The sequence below is a fragment of the Xiphophorus maculatus genome, chromosome 14, assembly GCF_002775205.1.
Source record: "Xiphophorus maculatus strain JP 163 A chromosome 14, X_maculatus-5.0-male, whole genome shotgun sequence".
In the NCBI taxonomy this organism is placed as follows: domain Eukaryota; kingdom Metazoa; phylum Chordata; class Actinopteri; order Cyprinodontiformes; family Poeciliidae; genus Xiphophorus; species Xiphophorus maculatus.
Window position 1 is genome coordinate 21,424,468 of NC_036456.1, and position 25,026 is coordinate 21,449,493.

Sequence of the window (25,026 nt, forward strand, 5' to 3'; positions counted from 1 at the left end):
CCTCGGCGTTGAGAGGGAGAAAGGCTGCGCATCTGGTGACAGAACAATGTTATACTCGCCCTCCATCAGTCCTAGTCCTGTGAAAAGTTTAGGAAACTCCTGTTTCACAGCATCAATCGAGTCCAAACCTATTTGGTTTACCCTGGCAACCAATTTTAACGCCATTGCGGCACGCCCACTCAGCAATGATGTGCATAAATCCTTCACAACATAGATGTCCTCCTCAGTACTAACACTGTTGTTGCTGAGTGTTGCTGTAAACATGCCTTTCACTTTTAATCCGGTGCCTCCTGGTCCCTGCAGGATTTTCTTTGGTTTATCTAATTTGCCAAATTGGTACTGCGAATACAGTGTTTCTGGGACAGCAGTGACATCAGCTCCCGTGTCTATTTTAAATACAGTCTTATGCTTGTCCACCAGTATGTCAGTCATCCATGGATTGTCTTTAATGTCTGTAGAAAGCGATCCCAGAAAAGCAACATCATTGTCTGTATGTGTGCTTTCTGTTGCAAACCCAGCATTCACTTGACATATTTTTTTTATTTCTGCAGACCCTAGCAAAATGTCCCTTTTTCCCACAATAATTGCAGGCTGCTTCTCTAGCAGGGCATTGCTGCATACTGTGTCCTTTCGTGTCCCCGCATCTTCTGCACTGTGCCTTTTTATCTTGTGTAGCTTTTGTGACGACATATTTGTGTGGCGCCTTCGGTTGCCTGGAGCGCGCGCTCCCACTCGCGTGAACGCGGTCCAACTGCGCGCCAGCAATGTCTGACTTGAAGTTAGCTATGAAAAGCATTTCCTGTTGCTTTTTTACTAGCTCGCTCTGACGGGCTCTGTTTAACGCCTTCTCTAGCGTCAGCTCAGCGTCCATTTGTAGCTGTTCTGATAGTCTTTTATCTCTCAGACCCACGACGAATCTGTCCCGCACCATCTCATCATGCAAAGTCCCGTATCCACAGTATTCAGCCAAACAGTGTAACGCGGTGTGAAAGCCGTCAATGGACTCACCCGTCTCCTGTTGGCGCTGATTGAATTTCGCCCGCTCAAATATAATATTCCGGCGGGCTACGAAGTGAGCATCCAGCCGTCCCTTAACAGTCTCGTACTCACTCGCTTCTTGCGGAGTTAGATGCAGGGAAACCAGTATATCTTCTGCCTCGTCCCCCATGGTGTATATCAGCGTATTTACTTGGTTTTCGTCCGCTTGTGTCTCCAAACCAGACGCGATACGAAACCTCTCGAAACGCTTTATCCATTTCGTCCAGTCTTCAGCTCTGAACGTGAACTTTTCTGGCGGGGTGACTTGAAACTGGTTCATGACGTTGTCGTTCTTATTTTATTCGAGCCGTCAGTTCTCACTTGTTCTCTCTTCGCTTAGTAGTCTATACTTCTGACACCATGTTCTGTTCTCCGATATGTGTATTTAATAAAATCTTGAGGCTACACAGAAGCACGCGTGAGACATCTCCAACTTAGCAGGTACCCTTTATTCTGGTCCGCCCCGAACACAATACAGCACAAAGGTTCCTATCCACCGATAGCCTGATACTACATAAACTTCCTAATTAAATCCTATTTCCAAAGACAAATAAGTGTTTTTATTTATTTCCTAAAACATGGTTTCCATTTGATATATAAAGAAAACATTAATCTTTATTCTTTTCATCAAGTGACTCTAAAACTCAACCATAAGAGACAATGCTGAAAAAACAATTGTCTTATATACTTTTACATCAGAAACGGGTTAAAATTTTCACTCACAGATTCTGAAAGTGTCACCAGTTAATCCAGATTAGCCTTTTAAAGCGTGAATCAGAATCAATAACAGGTCAGATTATTGGATTATAGTTTAGTGGATTAAACGGCTCTCTGAGCTCAGCGACCGCTGGTACGAGTCCCGTTACAGATGTAGTTTAATTCCCTTTTTAGACCAGTTTATTTTATTGTCTAAAAAATAATATTCACTTGTGTGGTATATTTTGGTTTCAATATATTCTTCAATTTTCCTTCACATACAAAGAATTATTATGTTTTGAAGAGATTATAGAGAAAGAGACATTTTCTAATCTGTTTATTTACGTTTGTCGTGTTTTGATCAGGAAACGACACAGCCACCTATTTTTTTACAAACATCTGCATTGAGGACCCCGTTAGACTGTCACTAGTTAATCTTAATGAGGCTCGTTTTGTTTTTAAGTTTATTTCTCCTGGTCACCAGCCTGCAAACTGGTTCCCAGTAGAGAACACAGATAAATACTGTAGATATGGATCATAATCTGTTGAGATCTGACAGATTAATGTTGGAACATTTATTATTATAATGTTGGTTTGTATGTCCACCAACTACAACATTGGCTGTTAACTGTCATCAAAAATGTCTATTTATTTTTATTTTCCTTACACGTGTTTTCATCAAGAAATGTAAATATTTTCTTTTTCATTCTCAAGGTTGATCTGATTTATGAAGGCTAATGTCGGCCAGCTGTTCTCTGCTCCTCCAGAGCTCAGAGGTTCACTTAAGGACCGTCAACAAATGTCTGAACCAAACTCTCCTAAGAACAATGAATCTCATTCTGGGATCAGTTCTGCTGCAGCTCAGTGTGTTTGGTTTGATTCCAGATCAGAACAAACCAGATTCTACTTGTTCATTTCTCATCAAACTGGTTTCTCACTCAGTTCTCTGGAAAGTTCAGAGGAGCAGCTACCTGTTACAAGCTCCGCCCCTACCTGGAGGTGTTACGTCACTTCCTGTCTCTGTAGTCCTGATATCTGCATAACTCACATTATCAAACATGTTGCTGCCTGTAATACAGCAGCTGCTGCTCTCCTTCATTCACCTTCAAGGTTTAGTTTGATCTGATCTGATCAACAGAAACAACCTGATCAATAATCCATTCTGCTGGGCTCCACACTCTGCACCTCATTAAGAGACAGAGACATTTTAACATTCATTTCAAAAGTTTAAATACAGCAAAACGCATAAAAGGCAGTTTTCTCTGCAGCTGCTCTGCTCAGCTGTTGCTGCCAGCAGGGGGCAGCACCGACCGTCCAGCTTCCAGAGCCTGAAACAGCAGAGAGCACCTCTGACCTATTGACCCTCTGAATCACAGCTGCCCAGCTCTGCTCCTCATGTTCAGGTTCACCTGCTGCTGCTCACCTGATTTAAATAAATGATTATCAGAATTCAGCAGCAAAGAATCAGAGTTAAAAAAGGAACAAGATCTTAAAACCCTGAACAACAACCCATATTAATCAATAATCTAATATTTAATCAGATCAAACTGTATCATGTGAACAATGAGAAGATAATCTAGTTTCCCTGATTTAATGTTTCTGTTTCTGCTGATCTGAGACTGAAGCTGTTAAACAGACCAGAGGAGAAAAGGTCAAAGGTTATGAAGTTATGAAATAAGAACATTTGATGATATTTTACTAAATAAACCCTGATAATATCTGGATGTTTAACCTCCACCATCCCTGCATGAAGAACTAGAGCTGCAGATCTCTGCTGGACGCTCAGATCCAGATCAGCAGCAGCTTTAACCCGCCTGGTAGAAACGGTAAGGAGAAGCAGAGAGCAGGTACCACCTGGTACCACCAGGTGGTACCGGGTGGTATCAGGTGGTACCAGGGCTTTGAGCTGCATCACTGTGACAGTTGGTACCGGTTCTTTATATCAGGATGTCTGGTTCTGACCCACAGCGGTGGGACCGACTCAGACTGACTGTGGCAAACATTTAGTGCAGCACTGAGGCAGTTAGTGCAGCACTGGGGCAGTTAGTGCAGCACTGAGGCAGTTAGTGAAGCACTGAGGCAGTTAGTGAAGCACTGGGGCAGTTAGTGCAGCACTGAGGCAGTTAGTGAAGCACTGGGGCAGTTAGTGAAGCACTGGGGCAGTTAGTGAAGCACTGGGGCAGTTAGTGCAGCACTGGGGCAGTTAGTGAAGCACTGGGGCAGTTAGTGAAGCACTGGGGCAGTTAGTGCAGCACTGAGGCAGTTAGTGAAGCACTGAGGCAGTTAGTGCAGCACTGGGGCAGTTAGTGCAGCACTGGGGCAGTTAGTGCAGCACTGGGGCAGTTAGTGCAGCACTGGGGCAGTTAGTGCAGCACTGGGGCAGAATGATGAAGTTAAAGTCAGAAGTTTCTCTGCAGCTGAAACATTTCTGTGTTTAGGGGAGAAAAGGTTTTTATTGCAGGACATTTACAAAATAAATGAAAATGTTTTTTCTAACTTCAGCATCAGATGTAAGTTTTTATTCACAAGCCAGTGAATGTTGGAAAAATATTCTTATCTTGGCCATAATCTGATAGAGGATGAAGTTCTGCCCTCCTCTTCCTCACCATGGAGTCTGAACAACATGGAGGCAGAAACTGAGTCATTATTAGACTGAGGGCAGCCAGACTAGTTTATTTAGAGAAATTATTATATTTAGATCAATATTATTGCTGAGGTTAACAAGCAGGCCTTCTGACACACAGATAAAACAATAAAAATATAAATAAAGACACTTGGGTCTCAAGGATAGATGGGGCCTCAGCCCCCCGCTGGCCCCCTTTCTGCACGTGCCTGATGGGCCCAGATGTGTCATGGCGGAGGCTTTGGAGGCGTCTCAGATGTTGTGTTGATCTGATCCAGAGAGTTTTTCTCCCTCATCATTTTCCTGTGGAATCAGGACAGACTGATCTGGTTCAGAGGTTCCTCTCCTCCATCCTCCATGTTTAATGTTTCACTGCAGCACAGCTGATCCAATAACTGATCCTGCTGAGCCTCCAGCTGCTGCAGAACCTGCTGATCACCTGATCAGTTAATGCAACAGCAGAGAAACACCTGGAACATTCAGAGCAGTTAGAGAGCTCTGCTCTCAGAAACTATGTGGGGTCAAAGGTTGTGATGCCAACACGCCGTAATGCAAACAGCTCAATGTAATGTACAACATGGGTCGTCCATCTTGTTGCTTAGTAACCATGTATTTGGGATTAAAGCACTGAGGAAGGCTGGTTTGTGCAGGTTGTTCTGACTTTGTGCCTCCATCAATATTCTACCAACATGGAGTCCATGGCTGTTACAGAAGCAGACAGAGACTCTGGTGGTTTGGAGTCCCAGCAATGTTATTTACTAAAACTTGTAAATCGTTGATAATTTACCAAACTACAGTGAAGTGAAAACTTCAGTGATTCAGCCCTGATGTACAGAACACATGAACTTATCAATTGGTTTAAAACAGAAGAAAAACACAGAATAAAGATAAACTGCTGCACAACGACCAGTTTAATCTGTATGAGTAGTTCCTGAGTTAGAGACGGTGAGAAACTCAGGAGGGAGAAGAGCTGCTGCTCCTTCACACCGAGAGGAGCCAGTTGAGGCTCAGGCATCTGGTCAGGACGACTCCTGAACGCCTCCTGGTGAGGAGTTCAGGTCCCACCGGGAGGAGGGGAAAACCGGGACACGCTGGAGGGACGATGTTCCTCTGGATGGATGGATGGATGGATGGATGGATGGATGGATGGATGGATGGATGACACACATGCAGCACATGGATACATGTCTGTGAAAATAGACAACAATAATTTATATAAACTAATATTTGTCTGATATCCTAATTAATGTTCATATAATAAACCATGAAGGTTTTTTCTGTTATTCACTTTGTCTTCCTGAACATCTCTTTCCAGCAGCTCCCACCAGGGGGCGCCACAGCAGATCCTCTTTCTCCATCTTCTGTCCTCCTTTATCTCCTCTCTCTCTACATCAGGGGGTCCAAAGTGGGTTCTGGAGGTTCTGGAGGTTCTGGAGGTTCTGGAGGTTCTGGAGGTTCTGGAGGTCCGGCATCCTGCATGTTTTAGTCTCTCCCTGGTTTAACTCACCTGGATCCAACGATGATCATTAGAGGCCTAAGATGAACTTTGACCTGCTGAAAGGTTGTTGGTACCAGCAGGGAGGGAACCAGAACCTGCAGGATGCCGGGCCTCCAGGACCCACTTTGGGCTCCACTGATCTACATCAGGAACCTTCTCTGGTTTCCTCTGTCCCTCCTCTACAACATCTCCATGTTCAACATCCTTCGTCCAATTGTACTAATGTAGTGAATCATTTATGTCAGATATTTGGACACATTTCCATTTAGTATTGAATATAAACAATAGTAAACACTGTCCTGCTTTTCATTGCTGTTATTAAGGTGGTTCCTGAGTGAAATGTGAGTTTCATCCTGTGAAGGTTTGTCTGCTGCTCTGATCCCTTGATGTGGAGGAAGGAGGCGGGTTCAGCTCAGTAACAGCAGCTGAACTGAAGCTGAACTGATCAGTCAGAGCTACGATGAGACCAACATCTCTACCAGCTTCACTCTGTAAGTACAAACACTTTATGATCCGTTTGGGTCAAACTGCTGCTGGCTTTCATGATTCTCAGGGTTTTATTTTGAGTTTAGAGTCAAAATTTAAAAGGAAGGCGTGTGCTGTGGTGGCGCAGGGGGTTAGCACGCCCCACGTTTGGAGGCCTTAGTCCTCGAGGCGGACGGCGTGGGTTCGATTCCCGGTCCCGACGACCTTTGCTGCATGTCTTCCTCACCCTCCTTCCTGTCTGCCTACTGTGGAAAAAATACGAGCCACTAGCGCCGCAAAAACTCTTCGGAGAAAAAAATGGAAAAAATAAAATTTTAAAGGAAATCAGAGGTTTTTAAATTTATAATTATTCTCATTGTCTCCCAAGCTAGTCACATTTTACAGAGTTTACTCACAGATCAGTTTTTGATCTAAATATTATTTTTTTCTTTAGTTCTGGCCTCATTGCTGAGCTCTACTGGGGTCAAAGGTTGGTAAAAATCTCTTGTAAACTTTTTTTACATTTTCAAATGTTATTTAAAAATGTATTAATTTCAGATGTTTTGTTTCTGCAACTGAAATCATAATTAATTATGTCATTTTGTCTCTTCAGCTGATCTGACTGTGAGTCCCAGCAGATCTCAGTTCTTTGAATATGAATCAGTGACTCTGATCTGTGAGGATGGATGGACTGTGAGGAGAAACACAACCAAAGGAACCAGGACTGAGTGTAAAGATGGATGGGGAGAAGCTGATGGTTCTACCTGTAACATGACCTTCATGCACCCATCAGATACTGGTCTGTACTGGTGTGAGTCCATGTCTGGATCCTCCAGCAGCAGCAGCAGCATCCAGCTCTCTGTCTCTGGTAAGATCAGACTGTGGAGTTAGTGTTGCTGAAGCTGTGTGGAAATGGATGAAATGCTGTAGTTTGTCTCTGTGTTGAGGTGGATCAGTGATCCTGCAGAGTCCTGTCCTCCCTGTGATGGAGGGAGATGACGTCACTCTGAGCTGCAGAGCAAAGAATCCAACCCACAACCTCCCAGCTGCTTTCTATAAAGATGGCTCCTTCATTGGTGATGGACCATCAGGTCACATGACCCTCCTCCATGTTTCCAGCTCTGATGAAGGCCTCTATAAATGTAATGTCAAAGGTCATGGAGAGTCTCCATCCAGCAGGATCTCTGTCAAAGGTCAGAGGTCAGGAGGGTTAAATAAATCCTGAACTTTAAGTTTTAACGTGAATTTATAACTTATTAAATCTTTATTTCAGAGAAACCATCAACCAGATCATCTTCATCTTCCTCCCAGTTTCTCCTCTCTGGTCTCTCGTCTCTATCAGCTGGTGTTGTTCTGGTTCTACTGGTTCTACTGGTTCTACTGGTCAAACGTCACATTAACAGGAAATCTAAAGGTGAGATCAACATGATGCCTGCAGATGTTAACTCTAAATTATTTTAGGTCTGAGTTTTTATAAGTTTTTATATTTTCATTTCAGTTTTTATATTTGCAAAAGTTTATTTTTCAACTGGAGCAAAAATAATTTATAAATAATTAATTTTCAGGTAATCAGGAAGTTGAAGAGAAAAGATTAAATCACACTGATGTTAAAATATCAATCAAATCAAATAAAGATAAAAATATTAGATTTTTAATCTTTTGGTTCATCTGGAAAAAACTAAAGAATTGAAGTTTGCTGAGTTTTTCTATTAGTCAGAAAAAGTTTATTAATCAATTAAATGTTCAAATATGTTTGTGCAAAAACTCAAGACAAATAAAAGTTGATAGTTTTCCAATTTTAAATATTTTAATCACAAGAAAATATGTCACTATTATGAATTAATCAGTTATATTAATATATCAATAAACCTTTTAATCACCTAAATACTATAAATTATTGAACTATGGATCAAAATGAAATTCCTGTTTCTAATGTGTTTTTATGTTGTCAGATGTTTTTTATTTTTCTCTCTTTATTTCTAATATAAAATGATCAAAAGTTTGTGATAGAAACTGAATGAAATATGAATTATTCCAGTTAGTCTGTAAATGTTTGGTTGTTTATTTCAGCAGGTTAAAGTTAAAGTTTGTCTCTCTGTATTGATGCTTTGCAGCAGTTTGTGGTTTTTCTGCTAACTGGCGCTAACAGACTCTGAGGTCGTCCAGCTTCCTGTTTCAGCCTCAGGTTGCCATGGCAACGCTGCGACCCAACAAGTTCACTGCAGGAACGACTAACAGTCACTAAAATACAGTTTAACATCATGTTGAATTAGTTTCTTCATATTAGTGTCGTCTGAAACACATTAATCTGATTTTATTCACATCAGAGATGAAACTCATCAAACTCCTGGTTTGTTTTAATGAAGAAAATGATTCTGGTTGGACAAACTGGGACCAGAAACCAGTTACTATCTACTGGAGGAATTCAGATTTTAATTTAATCAGACGTGTTCAACTTTATTATGAAATGCAGAAATTTAAATGAGAATCAAGTGAAGTTTTATTTTAGGAAGAAAATCAAATAGTGTAAAAATACCTCAATGTGAAAAACAAGCTGCATATTTTCACAGATTTTAGTTTTAAAATAAATTGTTTACAAAAGTTTTGTGAAAAAGAAAATGTGAAATGTGTAGAAAAATCTAACCAGATTAAAGGAGCCAAGAGTTTAATAAAACTAGACAGAGATCTGAGCAAACACACAGGATGAGTTTATACTGACTTTAAAATAATCAGATTTATTTTTTATTCTTTTAAATATCCAGATTATCGCTTCATATCTGAGTTTTTCAGTTTGAGCTCCTGAATCTAAATGCAGGAAATGTTCAGTTTCTCATCAGTAAATGTAAAATAAACAGAGTCTGAATCTTTTTAATCACTGAGTTCATTTAGTGACTTTGACCAGTTGATCCTGGTTTATCCTCTGCAGTTTAGTGGTTTATAAATGATCAGGCTGTTTCTCAGAAACATGTGCAGCTTGTTTAGCTGCCAGCAGCAGGCTGAGCGTCAGGCTGCGGTTTGGTCTCTAGCTGTCGACTCAAACCTGACAAACTGTTTGCTTCTCACTGTGATGTGGAAACGTCTCAGTGGGTGAATGAAGGTGAGAAGCTTTTTGGTTTCTGCTGCTGGTAGAGACCAGAAAACGTTTCCTGATGAAGCCAAACTGCTATAATGCTGCAGTTCAACTCAATTATTACAATATTCAGTAAAATGTTTCTTACCAGTCGCCTCAGAAAGTGAAACTCATATTAATTTATAATGAATAGGTCGGTGTATCTCCATACATTTTATTTCTTGTCATCATTCTCTCAGCTCCTCTGTGTTTCTGTCCAGGTTTTCCTGCATTACTCTTAATGACCACTGGGGGCAGAATGAGCTGGTGTAGAAAACAATGGCTGAATATTGTCTGTAAAGATCTCAGTGGATCAGTGGATTCTCCAACATTCACCATGTTCAGTCATTAAAGCTGCAGTTCAGAGGAAACTTTGGTCTGAAAATGTGAAGAATCATCTTAGAGGTTCCTGATCTCTGCTGCTTTCAGATCCTCCCTCAGTTCAGCCTGATGAGAAATCAACGAGTTTTAGTTTCCTGCAGCATCAGATTATGTCAGGAAGAAACAGAGTAAATGAAACTCATAAAATTATTCACTGAAAACCAAAAGTTTAACTTTAAAATCAGAGGTTGAGGCTCAAATACAAGAAAACATTCAACAATATCAACAAGATCAACATTTTCTCTGTGGTTCTTCACTGGACAAACATCCATGAAAACATCCAGAGTTCCTCCTGACAGCAACTTAGAGAATCAGATTAATGGAACATTGATATCTGATGGGAGAATCCAGATTAGCCAGAGAGAATCCAGATTAGCCAGAGAGAATCCAGATTAGCCAGAGAGAATCCAGATTAGCCAGAGAGAATCCAGATTATCTAGAGAGAATCCAGATTAGCTAGAGAGAATCCAGATTATCCAGAGAGAATCCAGATTAGCCAGAGAGAATCCAGATTAGCCAGAGAGAATCCAGATTAGCCAGAGAGAATCCAGATTATCTAGAGAGAATCCAGATTAGCCAGAGAATCCAGATTAGCCAGAGAGAATCCAGATTAGCCAGATAGAATCCAGATTTCCTCAGCAGAACATGGAGACAGAAACATCTGATCAGATCCATAATTACTACAATATTTATGGAATAATTAAATTTCTACTGACAGGAAGTTTTAACAATGAGTCATTTTATAGTTCAACATCTGTTACCAGCAACAACAGTTAGCTTCAGGCTAGTCAGTTAGCATTAGCTATGCTAACAGCAGTGCTGCTAAAGAGGCTAGCTTAGCTGCAGCTTAATGATTGAGCTTCAGTGATTGGATGTTTTCTTCTTCTGCAGCTCTGAGGCGGCGCTGCTTCACTACTGTTCTGTACGCCACCATGACAGAAGAAGAAGAAAAACTTTGATGCTGAAACTCCTGGAGACAGAAAATGTTGTTGATGTGAAACTGGACCCACTGACAACAGGAAGAAAACATCAGTTCTGTTACTCAGAGAGTTTCTTTAATAAACTGGAAACATTAGAAAGTTGTTCATTCAGAACAATCTGATTTATGATTCTTACAATAAATTAATGCAGGAGAATAAAATAAACTCCAGAAAAATGTTCACCTGTCCATCTGAATATGTTTGAGTTTTTTCTCTGTAAGCCTCATGAATGTATTTAATGTTTCATTCTCAGTTTTCAGTCTCATGTTTTCAGAAACTGTTTTTATTTGAAATGTCTGAATGTTAAAACCTCAGCAGCTCCATTGTTTCTCTGCAGCTTCAGCCTGTTGAACCTGCAGCTCTGCAGCTTGTTGCTAACAAACATGATGATCCTGTCTGTCTGTCTGTCTGTCTGTCTGTCTGTCTGTCTGTCTGTCTGTCTGTCTGTCTGTCTGCCTGCCTGCCTGCCTGTCTGTCTGCCTGCCTGCCTGTCTGTCTGTCTGTCTGTCTGCCTGTCTGCCTGCCTGTCTGTCTGTCTGCCTGCCTGCCTGCCTGCCTGTCTGTCTGTCTGTCTGTCTGTCTGTCTGTCTGCCTGTCTGTCTGTCTGTCTGTCTGCCTGCCTGCCTGTCTGTCTGTCTGTCTGTCTGTCTGTCTGTCTGTCTGTCTGTCTGTCTCTCTCTCTGTCTGTGGTTCAGCAGTGGAAACTTATTTACTGCGTGTGAAGAAAACTAAACTAAAACCTCAGAATAAATTTGTTCAAACTGCAGAAAATCCCTCAGTGTGTTAAACCAAAGCAGAACCTTCAGGTTGTTTCTGTTATTTTGTCTAAAAATATCTTTGAAATAAAATAACTCAAATGATCCAGAAGTTTTTCTCCTTTTTTATCATCTTTATTCATAAAATCAAAGTTTAAAATTATTCTCATGATTTTAACTTTATTCTGAAAAGCAAAGGAAACAAAAACCCAGATGATTTCCTGGTTCAGTTTAAACTGATTGAAGCTGAAAGTTTTGCTGTAACTCTCATGTTGTTTAATTTCTGTCTGATTTACATAAAACCCATAAATTGATGATGAATCATTGATATCTGACCAGTCCCAGTGGGTCTGGACTCCAGTTCTCCCAGTGACTCTGCCTGGATCAGACTGGAGGATTTGACTGGTTTAGATCCAGTTGGTTTCCTCTGAGCTCCAGCTGCAGCTTTAAGAGTCCTTCATGTTTTCACCATCAACCATCAGTGAGTTAAAGGCATCATGTCTGATCAACCAGAGGATCAATAATCCATCAATAAACCTGCTGCTTGATGGGATTGAAATAAACAAAGTATTATCTTTATTTTATTTAATGTGTTTAATTCTTCCACAATCAGCCAGATTATAACAAAAAGCTCAGAAACAAACAGAAACTATTGGAGAGTCATGGTGTGCGCCCTGCTGGCTGACTCTGGTACTGCAGCTGGAAACATTCTCAGTTTCTCATAAAGAATCTTAACTTTTTATTTTTCTCCACAGTTTTAATAGAGATGGTAGCAAATGACAGCAAAGGAAAAATATCACTTTTCTGAAAAACAAAAAAAATGAGTAAAACTAAAGTAGTTTCAGTGAAACTAAGAGGTTTTCCATCAACTGCAGCCTGAACAGAGAAGGATAAAACCTGAAGAGGAAGCAGATCAGTTTGTTCTAGTGGATCAGATCTGTAGTCTTTCACAGGGAAACCTCCAATCCAGAACCAAGAACAATCTGCTGACAGAAGATCTTGGGATTTCCTGCTTTGCTCTTCTTCTTCTTCTTCTTCTCCACGTCGGGATGATTGTGTCTCTCAGGCCTCCAGCCAGCAGGACAAACGTCTCTGTGTTTGTCAGTGAGCTGGAAGACGTGCAGCAGACGCTTCTTCATCATTTCAGGTGATGATGATGATTTGGCTCCTGAGATCTACGGCTTGCTGAAGGCAAGAGGAAGAATCTAACTTCTGCAGCAGAACTTCAGCAGATTTTCTCAGTGAGGAGGAGATGATGTGGCTCTGAAACAGATTCAGGATCAAATTAACATATTTTACTTTAATAAAACTCGTTTTGTATCAACATGCAGTAAATCATAAAAGCAGCAGTTCCTTCACCTGTTTCTGTTTTCTCTGATTATTGTTCTGTTCTGACAGCTGAATAAATCACAGCTGAGTCGCTCTCTGAAAATCACAATGCAGAAAATGAATCACCACAGACAGAATGTAGGAAAAACCAGCATGATGTTCATGAACCGGAGGAAGAAGATTCATCAGAAAACTGCAGCTTTGTTCCCTTTATGTCATTCTGAGGTGAAATTAATCTGATTTTATCAACATTCAGTGACACATGAGAAACTTTCTACATCCTCCAGTCAGAACAACCATCATAAATAAAAATATTCATGGTGTCAAAGTTCATATTATGTTGTTACAGAGAAAGTTCATCAGTTTCAGTCACATCATCATCATCATCATCATGATGAAGCTCACAGTTATTCACCAAATCACATCAAATCAAATCATCTTCATTAAAATGCATCTCCAGAGTCTGAGAGGGAAAATGACGTCATTCAGAGAAAACATCACATCTATTAGTTATCTATTAGTTATCTATTAGTTATTGATTAGTTATCTATTAGTTATCTATTGTTATCTATTAGTTATCTATTAGTTATCTATTAGTTATTGATTAGTTATCTATTAGTTATCTATTGTTATCTATTAGTTATCTATTAGTTTATTAGTTATCTATTAGTTATCTATTAGTTATCTATTAGTTATCTATTAGTTTATTAGTTATCTATTAGTTATCTATTAGTTATCTATTAGTTTATTAGTTATCTATTAGTTTATTAGTTATCTATTAGTTTATTAGTTATCTATTAGTTATCTATTAGTTTATTAGTTATCTATTAGTTTATTCGTTATCTATTAGTTATCTATTAGTTATCTATTAGTTTATTAGTTATCTATTAGTTTATTAGTTATCTATTAGTTATCTATTAGTTATCTATCAGTTATCTATTAGTTTATTAGTTATCTATTAGTTTATTAGTTATCTATTAGTTTATCAGTTATCTATTAGTTTATTAGTTATCTATTAGTTTATTAGTTATCTATTAGTTTATTAGTTATCTATTAGTTATCTATTAGTTTATTAGTTATCTATTAGTTTATTCGTTATCTATTAGTTATCTATTAGTTATCTATCAGTTATCTATTAGTTTATTAGTTATCTATTAGTTTATTAGTTATCTATTAGTTTATCAGTTATCTATTAGTTTATCAGTTATCTATTAGTTGATCAGTTATCTATTAGTTGATCAGTTTCTGGAATTTTCTTTTTCAGTTTCTAGAGTTGTGTATCTCAGGGTAGCAGCTCGTTGGATTATTTCTCTTACTTTCAGTTTCATTTTTTATTTTTGAATCTTTCATTTCTGTGTTTCTGGCAGGAAATTAGTTTTTTTGGACAGCTGGTCCTTCTGGGTCGGATGATGAGCAGCTGGATTTATTTTTAGAAATACTTTTTATACTTTGCTCAACTTTAGTAACTCTTTGAAGAATCTTGAGTTAATATGAGTTACAGCAGCATTTAGTTTTCCACAAAGTATTGAGAATAGAATCAGGCTGCAGCTTTAATCTGAGAGTCAGACATCCTGTCTACTTCCTAGACTAGGATTAAAACTTTCCTTTACAATAAAACTGATAACCTGAACCAGTCAGACTGAGTTTTATCTGTAGATCTGCTGCTGGAGGACAAACTGACCACTTCTTTTTCTATTCTCTCTGTCCAGAAGAGCCTGATTGTTGTCATTATTATGAGTTGTAATCCAGGTATTTGTAGATTCAGTAAGTGCATAAAGTGGCAGCCAGAGCTGAGAGAGTTCAGGTTTTACGGCGCGATGCAGTGGAGCTGAACCCAAACATCACATCCATCTGATTTCCTCAGGCTGCAGCTCAACATGGAGGCTGTACCTGTTGTGTCTGACTTGTGCTGCATATGTTTGATGAATATTTCTCCATAACTGCTGTCTTGTTGTCTCACTGTTGAGTCGACTGCAGCTGAATCTCTGTCTGTGAAATAAAAACACAGAACAAACGAGATGCTCACATTCAGTCAGAGCAAAACTCTCAGATCAGTCAGGATTTAAAAAACATGTGAAAATATTAAAGCAACATCTGAAGACATCAAACTGGAAGATGAAGGTCAGAGAAAAATAAGACTTTTAATGGACAAAGTCCCCAAATTAGTGATAAAGTTGCTTAAGTCAACATTTCATCTTAGTGCTGAAATGATTTGAGAGGAAAAATGTGAAGGAACCTGATCCAGTTTTATTGGGTCATTCAGGAGAAACAGGAACAAAATCACAACAAACCTGATGATGAACCAAGTCAGACGGCTTAAAGGGAAATTCTGCCAAATATCTGGTGAACGTATCAAACGCTGAAATGTGAAGATAGTTAACTAATGAAAAACATTTTCTTCATTATTCTGGATTTAATCAAATGAAATGACTGCAGAAAGTGAAGCTGGTTCTTTTCTCATCAACCTCTCAGTTAGTCTGGTTTAAGTAATCCTGAGTTTTCTGGATCTGGCTGCTGGAGGACAAACTGAGCTCCTCTCTCTGACGCTTTTTCCTACTACTCTCCAGTTAGAGATTATAATTTTACTAAAGCTACATTAAATCAGACACAATGTTTGGATTTTTCTTACTGGAAACCAGTTTTAGCAGCAAACACAAAGTTACAGTTAAAACACTCCTAAGATTAGATAAATATTGCAAACACAGCAACATTATGACATATTCATGGTAAATAGCTATTATTGTCAATAAGAGTTTGTTCTTAATAACTCAGCCAGTTAAAGAAAAGTTAAATAAATTCAATAAACAGAAAGTGCTGCCCTGCTGCTTTCATTGTTCATTAAGGAGGAAATAATATTGTATAAAAACATTTATGCAACAATCATTTTAAAACTCAACTTAAAATACATGAAGCTTCTGACAACATTTCCTGTTTCATTGTTTGTGGTTCAACAGGAAACCACAGAGATCCACTTCACTTCATTTTCCACTGAGGCAAAAAGCATCAGAACCGAGCCCAACAGAACCGAGTCCATCAGAACCCAGCCCATCAGAACTGAGCTCATCAGAACCGAGTCCATCAGAACCGAGTCCATCAGAACCCAGCCCATCAGAACCCAGCCCATCAGAACCGAGCTCATCAGAACCGAGTCCATCAGAACCGAGTCCATCAGAACCCAGCCCATCAGAACCGAGTCCATCAGAACCGAGTCCATCAGAACCGAGCCCATCAGAACCGAGCCCATCAGAACCGAGCACATCAGAACCGAGCCCTTCAGAACCGAGCCCATCAGAACCGAGCCCATCAGAACCGAGCTCATCAGAACCGAGCCCATCAGAACCGAGCTCATCAGAACCGAGCCCATCAGAACTGAGCTCATCAGAACCGAGCACATCAGAACCGAGCCCATCAGAACTGAGCCCATCAGAACCGAGCCCATCAGAACCGAGCTCATCAGAACAGAGCCCATCAGAACCGAGCTCATCAGAACCGAGCCCATCAGAACCGAGCTCATCAGAACCGAGCCCATCAGAACCCAGCCCATCAGAACAGAGCCCATCAGAACCGAGTCCATCAGAACCGAGTCCATCAGAACCGAGTCCATCAATAAACAGAAACAACTTTAAACTCATTTAAATAATGACCTGGTTTTAAACTGTGTGACTGAACTGCAGTGACTGTTTCTGCCTGTGTTAGCAGAACAGAACTGAAACCTGTTTTCCAGGTGAGAACAGTGAAGTTGTGTTGAACCTGGTTCCATCAGAACCTTTTCTCCTCTGGTTCTCCTCATGATGACCGGATGTTGTGACGTGGTCGCAGGTCTCGCTGCCGTCGCTCATCAGTTCTTTCTGATCTGAAATCAGACGAAACCAGGATGAGACCACAGTAGGGAAACATTAAAATACTGGAACATTTTTAAAATACTGGATGTAAATGAAGTATTTTTATAATGACGGTGAAAGAGATGTGGACTGGAAAACCAGTGAGGCTCACCTCTTGACTTGTTGCAAAAACGCCGTCCCAGAAAAACGAAGATAATCAGAACAAACAGAGACGCAAGAGGCAACAACACGTAGAGAAGAAGAGAGGAGGAGGCCTGGGCAGCAAGGGGAGTTTGGGTAGAAGGGATGGAGGGTTCCTCTGAAACAGAAAAATAATTTGAATCCCATTTCCTTACTGTGCAGCTCAGAGTGACGTCATCTCCCTCCATCACAGGGAGGACAGGACTCTGCAGGATCACTGATCCACCTCAACACAGAGACAAACTACAGCATTTCATCCATTTCCACACAGCTTCAGCAACACTAACTCCACAGTCTGATCTTACCAGAGACAGAGAGCTGGATGCTGCTGCTGCTGCTGGAGGATCCAGACATGGACTCACACCAGTACAGACCAGTATCCTCTGGGAGGAGGTAGTTCATGTTACAGGTAGAACCATTTAATTTCCCCCATCCTTCTCCACATCGGTTCCTGGTTCCTCTGGTCGTGTTTCTCCTCACAGTCCATCCATCAGGTCTGTTTTCATCCTCACAGATCAGAGTCACTGATTCTCCTCTAAAGAACTGAGATCTGCTGGGACTCACAGTCAGAGCAGCTGGTGATGAACAACAACAAAAAGTGGTTTTACAAATTATTGTAGTTTTGTTTTTATAAATCAAAGAGCTGCTGAAGGAGCCAAACCTGTTGACCAACTAATCATAAAATGTTCTTTCTAAAAAGCTTCACTAACCTTGAATGGTTGGACAAACCTGCAAGTAGGTCAAGACTGCAAAATAAAACATGGATCAGATCTTATAAATAACAATGAGCTTTTTATTGTCACTAAATGTAGAAGGTTTGTTTATGGTCAAATAGAGATGCACATTTAAAAGAGTTTGTTATAGTTGTGCCTTTACTGTATTTTATTCTTTATTCTGTTTTGATTTATTGCATATTTCTATCTTTGTGTGATAGAAATAGTCTGTTTGTTCTGATTGTCACATTTCCTGTTTTTCCAAAAGCAGAAAACTGATTTCCAGTTTTCAGACATGAAATGATCCTAGTGGCAGTTTTTACAAAACTACTGACCAGAGACCCATTTACTGTGTCCACTTCTCCAAACAGGCTTCACTTATTTTGCTTTATGGAAAATACAACATGATGTTTATTGTCATGATTATGTTTCCAGTCCAGACGTCTCTCCGCCTCCCATGGAGGATGAACACGAACAGTTCCTTTTTCTAAATGATTCACTTAGAGCTCAATTGTATAGTTTTAAATTGTTGTTAAGTTTTTCTGAGTCGATAGCACCTTTTATTTTGTTGCACCTTGTCAAAGTGACAAAGATAATAGACATTTAAATGTGTGGCTGTTTCCTGTTGTCTCATTTTAACTAGAGTTTCTTCTTTTCTTCAGTTTCAGGATAAATGAAATAAAAACAGAGATTCTCTACTTACAGGTCAGACAGTGAAACGATGTTTCCGTCATTGCAGCTCTGACTCATTGAGCAGTTTGACGTTTTTTTAGAAACTAAGTGAAGTCTGAGCCCGCCCTCTTCCTGTGCTGATGTTCTGTTCAACCCACATTTATCACCTAAATGTGTCACAGCAGCAAAAAAACAAAAGCATAAATAAAAACACATAAAAACAACAAACAATGAGGACTTTCATCATGGACAGTAATCAAGTATCTTCACAGGGTTCAGTCCAGTTTTCACACAAATCCAATTCAGTTTTTACTAAGAAACAATTAAATTCAGTCCAGTCCTAACTTTGATCCAGTCCAGGTTTTACAGAGAGAAATGAGAAAAATGGCTTTTCTCACAGAAATATAATATAATGCATCAACATTTAATCAGCAGCCTCAGCTGAACTCTGCCAGTTAACAAGTGATGTCACAGTCACACCGTTTTTCAACTGGCCGGAGCTGTGAGTGGGCGGGGCTACAGGTGAGAGCCTGAGCAGGACAGGACTGCTTCACCTGAGGGAAGGTGAGGTCTGAGATAAAATCAAACTACTGGACTCAACTGATCAGCTTCACGTTCCTCTGGACCAGAGAACCAGGCTGAACCAGAACCAGAACCTGCAGCATCAGTCAGAACCAGAGCTGGACTCCTCTGAGCTGTTTTTGTTTTTGAACTCTCATGAAACACACTGACACCCCATGACCTCTGACCCCATGCATGTCTGAGATGTTCCTCTGCTGCAGCAGGACTACATTACCCAGAATTCCACAGAATCCAGCTAATGACCCATTTAATTATAAGGCAACAGGAAGCTGCTGACCTTAGAGACTAAAACTAAAACCTCTGGTCAGATTTTTCCCTGGAGCTCCAGAGGGGAGGAAAATGATTTTGGTTCAATAATTCATATCTGAAAGCCAGAAAGTATTTCAGGAGTTTATGTTGTTATTCTAGCAGGAGGCTGGAGCTGAGGTTCGGAGTAAGGAATCTGATTCTGACCAAACCTCAGAGTTCATCAGTCCTGACCCATAAAGCTCACTGGTGTGTTAAAACCTGAAAACATGAAGGACAGGAAGTCCTGAGGCTCAACAACCAGCTGACCACGCTGAAAATGTGACAGAAATAAAATGACCTCATCTTTCATTTTATGTAACAGCGCCCTCTGGTGACAGGATGTCGGCATAACATTCATTTTTAAATTGTAGACTTGTTATTCCAGATGCCACACCTGCAGTTTCATCGCTTCCTGTTTAGCAGTTGAACATCAGTTTTTGTTTTTATCTCTTTACTCGGTTCTGGTTCTGGTTCTGGTGTTTGTCTGGATTCCAGGTGTTAGGAAATGTCCGCAGTTACCTGGTTGCTCTGCGGACTCTCTCTGCTCTCTGCCAGACCTCCTGTCTTTGTCTCCGCAGGTGAGTGACTGCTGCAGGTAAACAAGCTGAGGATCAGGAGCAAAACATTACAACCTGTTTTTACACTCAGAAACGGAGAAAATACAGAAACAGAAAAAATATGAAATGAGATTTAACTTTAAACCGACTGCATTAAACTAAAACCTGTTTGTTGTCGGATCTTTGTGCAGCAGCTTCAGTTTCATTTAGCAGGAAAGTTAAAATGACCGAGGCCTCTAGAGAGATCCCCGCAATGATCTACTGATCAGTTATGGGCCATAATTAAATACTATAAGTCTTTGTTACGGTGGCTGCTGTACTTTATGCTTTAATATAAAGTTATGTGAGGTTTTTACATAAATGTTAATATCTCTTTGTGAAATATCTGAAGTTTTATATTTTTCTTTAGTATAAAAAGGCACAACAAACCTGTGATATGAACAGAAACTTCTGTAAGTAGGAAAGAAATAAAAATACATCCTAATATGGATTATTTCTGAGTTATTATCGCGGGTAATAAATCATCTGACAGTTTTGATTGTTTTGATTCTAGTCTGAATGGTTTAAAGGGCTTTCAGTGCCGCTCAGACATAAACATGCAGGAAATAATAAATCGATTTTCAATCAGTTTTTTGCACCAAACAGTTAATAATAATAAACAAGTTTTCACTGAGGCTCTGTAAGAACAATATGAATGAAATAAGTAATTATTGATATGACAGGAGCAGGAGGCTTTGACACTCAGGTGTGTCAACGTGACGTCATCAGGTATGAATTGAAGGTCACTGGTTTTGTGTGTCTGAGGAAGCGGTGAGCGGGGCGGTCAGTCCTTGTAAAGTTTGGAGCCTGATAATCAAATTGGAATAAATCAATAATTGTGACAGAACAAAGAAATGATCTGGAGTTGATTGATTAACAGACAGATGAGATTCCAGAGTTAATCCAGTGCTGCTTTTTACCATCATTAGTTTGTTTTATAATAATAAAATGTTTTTATTATTATTAAGTCTTTGGTGCAAAAACTGATTGAAAATCGATTTTTTTATTTCCTGCATGTTTATGTTTGTTAAGGTTGAGATGAAACTGAAGCAGCTCTTTAAACCATTCAGACTAGAACAACAGAGACTCAATCAAAACTGTCAGATGATTTATTACCAACAATAATAACTCAGAAATATAGTTCAAATGTATTTTTATTTCTTTCCTACTTACAGAAGTTTCTGTTTATATCACAGGTTTGTGGTGCCTTTTTATACTAAAGAAAAAATATATAAAACTTCAGATATTTCACAAGGAGATATTAACATTCATGGAAAAACCTTAAATAATCTTATATTAAAGCAGAAAGTACAGCAGCCACCGTAAGAAAGGCTTACAGTATTTAATTATGCTGCATAACTGATCAGTAGATTATTGTGAGGGAACTCAGAATAACGTTTTTCCTCATGTTCCCTGCAGAGCTGCGTATAAAATATAAACAACATGGCTGATTTAAAATTTCTCTTTTTATTTTCCTTTAATCAAGAATCTTGATTCTGATGTATTTATCTTTCAAAGGATGAGAAAAGAACAGAAAATGATCATTAATTCAATAAAAATACCAATTTTAGCATTTATTAACCAAATCCAAGTAATGATATTTTTGTCGACTCTAATCTTCAGCATAATAATTAATTTTTCTTTCAGTCAAGAGAAACATGAAACATTAACAGATTAAGTTGCAGCATGTGAATAATTTAGTTTTTATATTTATTTATTTAACTAAACATGATGAAATATTTCAGGGGAAACTTCAGATTCCTTCAGTTTGACTTTAATATAAATGTAATTTTTTAACTTTATATGACGGCCATTTTTGTTCAGATAATATTCATAACCTGCATACTGGATGAAAATCATTCCTAGTTTTTCCACTTGGCCTCCTGAGGATTAGAGATGGAAATTAATTTGTATTCACAAATAAATAAAGATTTAATTATTATAACTATAATAAGTCAAAACATGTTATGAAAATCTGAAATAACCATCAGCCTCATAAAGCCTGAAAACAGAAACAATTATGAGAAAATTCTGATTTTTATTTTAAATGTTTCTTTTTACAAAATAAATCATTTTAACTCGTCGCCTTGTTTTCCATGTTTTATGTATCATTTAAAAATCAAAAACATCCATTTTAATCATAAAAGCAACGTTGCATGATGCTTTAAAAGCAATTTATAAAGTTTTAATATTAATATATCATCAGCAATAAAACAAAACTGATTATTTTATCAATATATTATTAATAAATCAATTGATCAAGTGACATGTTTGGTGTTGAAGTGTTAATTGATGACAGAAGCTTTAAACCGGATCAGAACCAGCCGCCTCCCTGATGGGCGGTAACCGGGTTTTATTGGACAGATGATGATGTCATCACGTTAAAAAGCGTCATATTTTTCATGTTTTTCATATTTTTCATATTTTTGTTTTTCTCCTCAGATCCGACGATCCGAGCTGAACATGGACAGACGGTCGCTCTGCCGTGCCGCCTGACCAGCAGAGACCCGGTTCTGGTGGTGGAGTGGAGCAGAACCGATCTGGGCTCAGATTACGTTCTCCTGTTTCGGGACGAGCAGATCGACCCGTTTAACCAGCATCCGTCCTATCAGAACCGGGTCGGACTGAAGGACCTGGAGAACAGAGACGTGTCTCTGGTTCTGGTGGACGGGACGACTGATGACAACGGGACGTACGAGTGTCGGGTCGTTCAGACCGGAAAGAACCGCAGGAAGCAACTAATTAGCTCCGTCCACCTGGTTGTAGCTCCGCCCCCTCCTTCAGGTGAGAGTCTGGATCAGAACCAGCAGCTTCCTGGTTCTGGACCTCAGATCAGATGATGATCTCCAGTCGGGTCAGACTAATTCCTGGTTCTGTTCTGCAGCTCGCTTTGAGAAACTCACAGGAGACCAGAAAACCCGGACCGGATCAGAGGAGGAGGGAGGAAGTCAGGAGCTGTTGACCTCTGACCCTACAGCTGGTACCGCCTCTCCTCTTCCTGTTGGGTTTAGAGATTCTCATTAGATCTGCTTCATTTAAGATTTAATTAAATGTTATTTGTTTTGTCTTTGTTTCCATTTTTCCTCCTTCATCTCCAGCAGATTGTTCACATTAAACCTTGAAATCCAAACTGATGGCAGATCAAATCAAAACTGATCAGTTTTGATTTAAAACTGATCAGTTTTGATTTAAAACTGATCATTAATCAGATAAAGACAAGAGGAACCAAATGTTCAGTCAGAACTTTTTCTCTTTGGGTTCAGAGACCAGCTTCATTTCTTCACCCTCTAAATTCACTGGAAGTTATTTAATGAAGAACAAAACTGAACGATGGTTCTGATGTGATGGTTCTGTTATGATGGTTCTGATGTGATGGTTCTGATGTGATGGTTCTGTTATGATGGTTCTGTTATGATGGTTCTGTTGTGATGGTTCTGTTGTGATGGTTCTGTTATGATGGTTCTGATGTGATGGTTCTGTTATGATGGTTCTGTTATGATGGTTCTGATGTGATGGTTCTGTTATGATGGTTCTGATGTGATGGTTCTGTTATGATGGTTCTGTTATGATCCTGGATGGTTTGAGACTTTCTGTCATCAGAACGATGGAATAATGGAGGGAAATTCTGATCCATTAATAGATAATTGATGAATTGATTGATTTTTCATCAACAGCTGATTACTAATTTAACGTTTGAATTTACTTCACCTACCTGCTAAGATAAACGGTTTCAAGTCATGTCTGAGTTTTTCCACCTGTCTTGTCATGAACCCAGCTGTTGCTAAGCAACCTGTCTGTTTCTAAAACTCACCTGTTTGCTTCTTGTCTGCAGGAAGTGAAGCTGAAGTGACCAAATATGGAGGAAGCCTTGTTGGGGAGGTGCAGCTAGCTGAAGCATTAAAAGGTCTGGAGTTACTGTTAAAAAATGAAAATATTTCACATTTAATCATATTTTCATACTTTAAATTAATATTTGGCTTTTATTTCTGACTTGCTTCTGCATCAAATATCTGAATGTCTTTATTCCTGGTGTGACTCCAGATCATTCAGCAGGTTAGAAGCTGAACTAGAAACAGATCATTAGACATTAATGTGATATTAATATTAATATTATTACATTAGGATGCTGTTGATATTCTAACACAGAGTTTATATCATTGGTCAGTAAATACTGAGAATCAGTCGGATTTAATGATCCTGGTTATCAAACCAGGAGAAAATGTTGGAGACGTTTTATCCAGAAAAATCTACAAAAATAAAAAAGGATTTTGTTTCCAAAATTTCCTGTTTCTGTTTTACAGTTCAGTTCGTTCAACAGAACCAGGATGGAGAGAAGAAGAACCAGAGCAGAACGGTTCCTGGACTGATTGTTTCTCTCTTCCTCTTCTCTCTGGTTGTTTCTGCGTTTATTTCTTTAACTCTGTGGAAGAAGAAACAACCTGAAACTCACCGTCCAGTGATCTGACTGAAACTCACCGTCCAGTGATCTGACTGAAACTCATCGTCCAGTGATCTGACTGAAACTCATCGTCCAGTGATCTGACTGAAACTCACCGTCCAGTGATCTGACTGAAACTCACCGTCCAGTGATCTGACTGAAACTCAACCTGCAGTGGTTCCTGTTAATGTAAATACTGAGATCAATGTGGGTTAAAAGAAACACAAGTTAGATCACACAGAAGGAGATTTTCAGCAGAAACATCTCAAAAATAATTTGATGTACAGTGAACCCTCGCTGCTTCGCGGACGTTTTTGTGTAGTTTTTTCTTCTTTTTTTCCCACACTGCATTGTTCTGTTCTGCGTCCTGATTGGCTAAACAGTCTAGCGCTTCTTCTCTACCCGTGTGCCAATAACGTTACGGTATTTAAACATACAGTTTGGCAAATCTTTTTGCCCAGAAGAAAAAAGAGCAACAACAGCTACCGATAATAACGACGTTCTTCTCTCGAAAAAACTCACCTGCACCAAAAGCCACCAGAGAGCAGAGTCAGGCTGCAGAGTCACAGTCAGAGGATCAGAGAAATACGAGTCACAATTTGTCCTACTGAACTTCTATTGATGATTAAAATGATTATTTTACTGTAATTATTTGTAAGAAATTGTTCTATTTGTTTAAAAAATGCTTAAGCCTGAAAACAGGTTTTGTTCTTTGGTTTCAATGTAGAATATTTAATTATGCTGCATAATAATTGTAAAAAATAAAGGTAACTACTTCGTTGATTTCGCCGATCGGGTTCTTTTTGGAACCCAAACCCGTGAAAAACGAGGGTTCACTGTA

At 39.3% G+C, this 25,026-nt stretch overlaps 4 protein-coding genes across 5 annotated transcripts; 2 read left to right on the forward strand and 2 right to left on the reverse strand.

Moving 5' to 3' along the window:
- Positions 1-467: 467 nt before the first annotated feature.
- LOC111611037 lies at positions 468-1,482 on the reverse strand. The gene has a single exon (XM_023346651.1). It carries the CDS (start codon positions 1,316-1,318, stop codon positions 482-484), a length of 837 nt encoding a protein of 278 aa, XP_023202419.1. The 5' UTR covers positions 1,319-1,482; the 3' UTR covers positions 468-481.
- Positions 1,483-6,646: 5,164 nt separating this feature from the next.
- Positions 6,647-11,215, forward strand: LOC111611043 (high affinity immunoglobulin gamma Fc receptor I-like). The gene is made up of 6 exons (XM_023346660.1): positions 6,647-6,671; positions 6,775-6,810; positions 6,934-7,188; positions 7,268-7,513; positions 7,594-7,734; positions 10,702-11,215. The coding sequence occupies exons 3-6, from the start codon at positions 7,092-7,094 to the stop codon at positions 10,767-10,769; spliced, it is 552 nt and encodes a 183-aa protein (XP_023202428.1). The 5' UTR covers positions 6,647-6,671; positions 6,775-6,810; positions 6,934-7,091; the 3' UTR covers positions 10,770-11,215.
- Positions 11,216-12,112: 897 nt separating this feature from the next.
- LOC111611038 lies at positions 12,113-19,960 on the reverse strand. Of its 2 annotated transcripts, XM_023346652.1 has the most exons (10): positions 19,874-19,960; positions 19,671-19,755; positions 18,313-18,448; positions 17,607-17,642; positions 17,202-17,471; positions 16,868-17,014; positions 16,625-16,727; positions 14,765-14,863; positions 12,905-12,970; positions 12,113-12,808 (listed from the first exon to the last, which is right to left on the reverse strand). In XM_023346652.1, the coding sequence occupies exons 3-10, from the start codon at positions 18,341-18,343 to the stop codon at positions 12,784-12,786; spliced, it is 777 nt and encodes a 258-aa protein (XP_023202420.1). In that variant the 5' UTR covers positions 18,344-18,448; positions 19,671-19,755; positions 19,874-19,960; the 3' UTR covers positions 12,113-12,783. The 2 variants fall into 2 exon arrangements, with proteins under 2 accessions (XP_023202420.1, XP_023202421.1); XM_023346653.1 differs by having other exon boundaries at positions 19,671-19,944.
- Positions 19,163-24,526, forward strand: LOC111611041 (cell surface A33 antigen-like). The gene is made up of 5 exons (XM_023346657.1): positions 19,163-19,729; positions 22,190-22,531; positions 22,632-22,727; positions 23,580-23,651; positions 24,049-24,526. Exons 1-5 carry the CDS (start codon positions 19,657-19,659, stop codon positions 24,210-24,212), a joined length of 747 nt encoding a protein of 248 aa, XP_023202425.1. The 5' UTR covers positions 19,163-19,656; the 3' UTR covers positions 24,213-24,526.
- The last annotated feature ends 500 nt before the right edge of the window (positions 24,527-25,026 follow it).

Excerpts from the sequence above, each read along its gene's own strand:
- LOC111611037 (XM_023346651.1), bottom strand. The coding sequence starts at position 1,318 with ATGAACCAGTTTCAAGTCACCCCGCCAGAAAAGTTCACGTTCAGAGCT.
- LOC111611043 (XM_023346660.1), top strand. The coding sequence starts at position 7,092 with ATGACCTTCATGCACCCATCAGATACTGGTCTGTACTGGTGTGAGTCC. Across the intron at positions 7,189-7,267 it reads CATCCAGCTCTCTGTCTCTG|GTGGATCAGTGATCCTGCAG; the intron begins GTAAGATCAGAC and ends CTCTGTGTTGAG. Across the intron at positions 7,514-7,593 it reads CAGCAGGATCTCTGTCAAAG|AGAAACCATCAACCAGATCA; the intron begins GTCAGAGGTCAG and ends TCTTTATTTCAG.
- LOC111611038 (XM_023346652.1), bottom strand. The coding sequence starts at position 18,343 with ATGACGGAAACATCGTTTCACTGTCTGACCT. Across the intron at positions 12,971-14,764 it reads GCACAAGTCAGACACAACAG|AGAGCGACTCAGCTGTGATT; the intron begins GTACAGCCTCCA and ends TGTGATTTTCAG. Across the intron at positions 12,809-12,904 it reads ATCAGAGAAAACAGAAACAG|AGCCACATCATCTCCTCCTC; the intron begins GTGAAGGAACTG and ends AATCTGTTTCAG.
- LOC111611041 (XM_023346657.1), top strand. The coding sequence starts at position 19,657 with ATGTCCGCAGTTACCTGGTTGCTCTGCGGACTCTCTCTGCTCTCTGCC. Across the intron at positions 19,730-22,189 it reads TCCTGTCTTTGTCTCCGCAG|ATCCGACGATCCGAGCTGAA; the intron begins GTGAGTGACTGC and ends TTTTCTCCTCAG. Across the intron at positions 23,652-24,048 it reads GCTAGCTGAAGCATTAAAAG|TTCAGTTCGTTCAACAGAAC; the intron begins GTCTGGAGTTAC and ends TCTGTTTTACAG.